The sequence below is a fragment of the Apis dorsata genome, unplaced genomic scaffold (genome assembly GCF_000469605.1).
Source record: "Apis dorsata unplaced genomic scaffold, Apis dorsata 1.3 scaffold_236, whole genome shotgun sequence".
Classification (NCBI taxonomy): Eukaryota; Metazoa; Arthropoda; class Insecta; order Hymenoptera; family Apidae; genus Apis; species Apis dorsata.
Genome location: NW_006263517.1, coordinates 204,458 through 210,857, shown reverse-complemented (window position 1 = coordinate 210,857; position 6,400 = coordinate 204,458). Strand labels below are relative to the sequence as shown.

General features: G+C 30.0%; 1 protein-coding gene and 1 long non-coding RNA gene across 4 annotated transcripts in view; one reads left to right on the top strand and one right to left on the bottom strand.

The window, feature by feature from the left end:
• Nucleotides 1-6,400, top strand: part of LOC102675369 (heat shock protein beta-1) — a 26,304-nt gene that overhangs the window by 1,642 nt on the left and 18,262 nt on the right. Inside the window, exon 1 of one of the 3 annotated variants that reach the window (XM_006615811.2) lies at nucleotides 2,846-3,142. The exons of the other annotated variants lie outside the window; for them this stretch is intronic. Coding sequence (XP_006615874.1) covers nucleotides 3,084-3,142 — 59 coding nt within the window. The 5' untranslated portion in view covers nucleotides 2,846-3,083. Of the gene's footprint in view, nucleotides 1-2,845; nucleotides 3,143-6,400 lie in introns of those variants that run through there. 3 annotated transcript variants of the gene reach the window in all.
• Nucleotides 3,051-4,114, bottom strand: LOC116185645. The gene is made up of 2 exons (XR_004150511.1): nucleotides 3,350-4,114; nucleotides 3,051-3,243 (listed from the first exon to the last, which is right to left on the bottom strand). It is a non-coding gene; the product is annotated as an uncharacterized LOC116185645 (long non-coding RNA).

Genomic DNA, 6,400 nt, shown 5'->3' with positions numbered 1-6,400 from the left:
ATATATATATATATATATATACACGCTTTATACAGAGTGCTATATGTATAAGGTAATGTTGATCATTAATATTCCGATAGTTGAAAAAAAATTCTTGGAATCGATTGCAGAGTTCTATAATGATCGTTTTATAATGATGATGATATATAATATACAATAAAAAACTATTATAATATTATTATTATATATGTATATGAATATTTCTTGAAGTTCTTTTATATAAATTTTAAATTTTTGATTGGTTTTATATTATTATGAAAAAAAGATCTAACAAACTATATATAATAACTTTTCTCATGAAATGATGAGATAAAACATAGCTATAATTTGTATTTATTACAATGAAATAATAAAAAAAAAAATGCTTCTATCTTTGATCGTTGATAAATGTAAATTAAGGTCGCGACATTAACTTTTTTTTTGTGAATGCATACGTATACATATATGTATATTCGTTTCACGTATTTCAGTAACGCACCCGCTATTTATAGAGACTTCGTCAGTACGTTCGTTACGAACAACGGGCGAGGAGAGCCCTCTCGGCGTGCCTTTCTCGCCCAGGGGGTAAACGAAAAACAAACGATTCCGTCTGACGAAAATTTGCACCTGCTCCTTCTCTCTCGATGCACGTCTTCTCGAAGATCTGTAATGCCTGTGTCCTTGAACACAGAAATCTGAATATTTCTTTTCGTTTTTGATCTATGTAACATTTGAATTTCTAATTTCAAACGAAGTTGAACAAAGATTATTCTAATTAGAATGTTCGAAAAAAACAAATATCTTTGTTTCCAAATTGAATATTTATTTATTTAAATTTTTTAAAGATGATAAATGTCCATTATTATTATTATATTTGTCTATTTATTTATTCAATATATATATATTTAAATTACAAATTAAGATTTCGATTAATCATTCGTATAGCATTTTTATTTCTTGAATGTAATAATATTTTTAGTATTTGAATATTTTTTTGAAAAATTTGGAATATATTTGTTGATTCGAAAACTTCTTGAGGTGCAATTCACATAAAATGGGATGCGAATTCGATGGATGAAACGAGTGCGTGCCATATGCCACGGTTTTTGCATGCCAACACCGCAAAAGCTAACAGTCGTGTTATTTTAATAGGAGGCCTGTTCGATCTTGGATATCGTGGCTTGCTATGCGATGAAACTACTAATTATAGAATCCTTGTTCTAAATTTATTATTCGATTCTTCGAAAACTGGTATTTTTTATAATATGATTTTCCAGAATAATTCAATTTACTTTTTGAATCTAAAAAGTTTTTTCTTTTATGAAATATAAAATTAATATTAACAAAAAAAGGCTAAAATTTTTAATTTTCATCTTTATAGAAGATAACAAAATTTAATGATTCCAAAGATTTAAGATCTCACGTTTTAAAGCGAATTTCTACTTCGAAGAGAAGGTTTACGAATTATAGCGGTCGTACATGTTCACCCTCCAACATAAATTCTGGAGAACCCTCCTCGTTTGCCACCTTGGGGAATTTCTTTCTTCCCCTCTGTTCGAAAAATTTCATCGACAGAAAATAACCTCAACTAAAATTCTACAGATTCGAGTTCATGTTGGCAAATGTGTATTTAGGTCGTGCAAAATTTATTGTGAATTTTATAATTTTCTTAGATTTTATCGATGATCTCATGTGATTGAATGAAAAATTTGCTTATTTATCGACGTATTTTCATTCATTTGTTCTGTATCTTTTTTTAGAAGAATTCCAAATAAATAAAGGGACGAACCGTGTTTAAACAAAGAGACAAAGAATTTTATGTGCTCGTAAAATGGATCGATTAAATAATCTTCTGTTTTCCGTTAAAATGAAATTCGAATAGTCCAATTTAAAAAGTGACTTCAATTGCGTGTAAGATTAGATTAAATCAAAAGATAAATACTTATTTAGCATTATAGACTACGTACTATATATATTCTTCAGTTTGTTGATATCAGATCCTTTTGTGAAATTGAATAAATTAGTTGCGTATTTTATACTATTATTTATTTGAATTACAATTTTAATAATTTATAATTATTCATTATTTTATAATTTATATAGATAATAATAATTAAATTATATTCTAACAAATAAACAAAATTTATTTCTTTATTACATAAAATTTTAATAATTCGGAAATATTAAAATCTTAATTAAAAGTTAAAAGATTAATAACAATTTTATCGAAACACAAAATTGGTTAGACATTGAACGATATATGACAATTTTTCATCTATCAATCATTATGTAAATGAATGACATATGTCGGTCATTAGTCGAACGATACATTGCATAATGGGTGACCATTTAACACAACTTGTTGCAGTGACAAAGAACACGCTCCTTCCTGTAATCTCGTTAAATACTTCATGATACTGCATCATCGCGTCATCCAACAAAAAGCATTCTTTTCAATACTATATACTTTACATTTTAGTAATAGAGAAGTTTTCAAATCGTTACTCATTAAAAACAATTGATACTGTATTACGACGTGTTACAATATTTGTAATTTAATCACGTTAGATATTAAAAAACACTTCAAACGATTCGTGATATAAATGACATAACCTAGAACGAACATAAATTGCGAGTGTCGATTACACATGCATATCATAATACTTTACAATAGCATTGACTCTATAATAACATTTTTCACATTTTTAAATCAAATCTACAGAGAATTTAAATTTATTCGAAGAATATATCAATATCTAATAATCCTGACTTAAGTATACTTACTATAATTATATTCTCTTAATGGAATTTAAAAAATCGTTAAAGTAAATCCTCTTTACTTAAAAGCAATGATTGGTTAGGTTAGAGAGGACATGTTTATTACGTCAATGTTTATCCTTGACAATGACACGTCGTAGTGGCGGTGTGTCCCCACTCGGAATCGTGAACTAAATTGCAATTGCAACGTGTGGAAAAGGTGAGGAGCTTGCGTTGATCCCGTAATATTTTGCGCAGTAATTTTCTAACCTCGTTGCAGCCGACATATCGAATCGTTCCTCTCCAATTTTCGATCGTTTCGTTTGGTAAATTACGAATTGTGACTGATGGACATAATCGACCGGAATATATATCCACCGGATCACAAAACAGTGATCAAACTTCGGTAGGTGGCCATGCATAAAGGCAGATTTGCATTTTTGCGTTTTTCGTTTGGCTTCTCTCCAGGCATAGCGTAAACTTTTGTATACACCAGTGATTCCCAACCTGTGGACCGCATATTTCCGACTTTTCTGTTATCATTTTTATGAAATGACTTTATGTTAATGAAATGATTTTTAGCGTTAGTTGATTTTTTTTTAATGATTCTTACCTTACATCGAAGGAGATCGCAAGTTATTTGAACATCAAAAAAGGTTGAAAAACACTGGCATGTACTATGGCAATTGTATAGATAGTCGTAGTGGTTTTGTTTCGAATCGATTCGTTTCGAAAGGAATATGCATGAATCGTTTGCTTCCAAAAATTCAATACATAATTCTAAAACATATACTACCGATTAAATTTGGAATCAATTTTTCAAATTCTTGTTACATTTTTATTATATATTCATTAATTCTATTCTCGTGCAAATAGATTTAAAATTTTTATTAAAATAAATTTATTAAAATAAATTAGATACAATTGCTTTTGATATTTCATGATTCCCAACTTTGTAAAGAAAGATTTTGTGTTATACAATCTTACATGTATAATGTAATATAATGAGAGAAGAGATAATAGCTTCCGTGCAACTTTCTTGAGTTTTCATGAAATATGAAATATGCTATTAACATCGCGTTTACAAGCGAAGCGTGGAAGTATCAGAAATCTATCGGAAGCTTTTAAAATAATGCGGAGAAGGTTAGCCGTCAAGGTCTATGCTGGTTAAATGTTATAAATCATTCAAACGGTGTCGAGAGCATGTGGAAACCAAGTGCAAGCCGTGTGTTCCTAAAATAGTGTCTACAATTTAAACGATTGAACGATTAGAAAAATATTTAATTTTTGGAATATCAAATCTAAATTTCATATATAAAAAAATCATTTACATCATTTTATAGCGAATAAAAATTATATAATTTAAATAACATAACGAATACATACTTTGAAAATCATTCCACTATGAGAATTTTTTCTCACTTCATTTCGATTCTTTTAGGTTAGGTTATCTGTTGCTCATTAAACAAAGGAGAATATAAATATGTGAAAAATTGAATTATATAAAGATTAAATAAAAGATATATTGATATTCGTTGGATAATTTTAATTAAGAATTTACTTGAAACTTCAAAATTTCTTTAAAAAATTTCTGAATCTTTTTTAGAAAGGTATCAGTGTTTCGAGATTTTCTAAACCTAGTTCTAGAGTATCGCAAATCTAAAAATCAGATTTCGATCCATTTCTTTTGATCAAAAGTAAACGATTGAGAGAAGCAAGCAGGTGTACGGAATCGATGATGGATCATCGCTTTGCATTGATACGTGGGAGGCGAATATGGACCATTATGAGATTCAACGAGTCACGTGGCCGTGGTGACGTAACCGGCGCTCAGGGACGGCTTAGCCACAAATAGACAAGTATCGTTCGAAATAAATGCTCCCGCGCGCTTCTTTCGAAAATGTTTTACACTTTGCGTGGAGGATGAATCAGTCGAGAATACTGTTACTCGTTCCAAAATTTGTTTTCCTCTTCTTATTTTTTTTAAAATGCTTCATTTGCTTTGTGATTCGATCAATTGAATCGTCTTCTATACGATTTTAATCTCTATATGAAAATGATCTATTATGAATAAAAAACAAAAGAAGAAAAATTTAGAAAAAATTGTACGTTCTTCTTTTACAATAATATCAGTATCGATAAATATTTTTTCTTTTTATTTATATTAAAAATCAAAAAAGAAAAAGAAATAAATGTTAAAATAGAAAAGAAAAAAAGATCAAAGCGCAGCAGTTTAATACAACGTAGAAAATGGTAAACAGAACATGGAAATATTTAATACAACGTAGAAAATGATAAACATAGAAATATTATTGATCGAGAAGAATAAATTTGCACGGTCACGCATCTTCGAATAATTGCTGAATGCACATCTACTATTATTTATGCAGTAATTTGAAAGAAAATAGGTCACAGAAAGAATAAAATTAATCCTCGTAAACGATTCTTAAAGACTTGGCGAAAACTTTGATTCCAATTAACGCCGCATCAAACGATTTCTCAAACGCTTAAACAAACTTCAAAGATCCTCTTTGATGGTAATTACTGTTAGAATCTCTGGCGAATTCGAGTGGTCGGTTATTTATAGTGGTGATACCTGAATCAAATTAATTCAGCGTAACGTTTCACAGAAATCTACGATCCATCGAATAGATAGCAAGACGTTTCACGTATGTAAGCATCGGCACAGAATTAATCTTTAAATTGCGTGTAACACGTTACTCCCTGTGTTGTACTTACGGTGAATCGATGCTCGAAACTTTGTGGACCATCTTCGACTTCGACTATATGTATAGCAGCTATACAAAAATTTGTGTTTTATTTACACGTATTTTTTTTTTTTATTTCATTTTCAATCACAATCAAATTTTCATATGATTATCAAATATTATATGAAATACAACGTAAATATTGATTAATTGGTATGCAACAATGTAAAAAACTTTTATAGCTACTATGTATATATTTGTTTATAGTTAAGATCGTGAGTTGCAAACTTGCAAACGATTAACCTACTGTTTCACAGCCCATATGCTAAGAAGCACGTGCATATACACGTACGCGTGTATACACACGTATACGAGTTTCTTTTGAAGAGATTGCCGCGATACTTGGTTATAGTTTTGTTTGTGACGTGTAGCTCGTTAAGAAGAAGAGAACGAGGACGTTGTTTCGTGACTCTACAGAGGCATGAAGTAATATTTCCTTCGTAATTCTACTTGGAATTTTTCGCTTCGATCGAGTGAAAGAGATAACGGAATACTTTATTAAACGGTTAATAAAAATTCATCAAATGAGGATACTTGGAGTTTAAAAATTTGCTTGTTAGAACACGATATTCCATTCCGTTCATTTAAGATTTTTCGACTGTCCACGGACTATTCATTCACCAACAACAACAAATTTGCATACATCGATCGATTTCAAGGAGAGGTATCGATCGATCGATCGATCGATTTATTGGCAATGTCGACCGCTGGTCACTGATTTTTTTTTCAAGCACCTTTCTAGGCCAAGTACAAATACATTTACATTCCATACCGCGAAATTTATAAGCCATTCATTGAATCCTTGCCAGGGATAAATTAGACGTCCTCAGTCCTATCTTTATTCTTTATACCGTGAAATTAGTGATCGTTATTGTACTTGATGATCGACAATACGT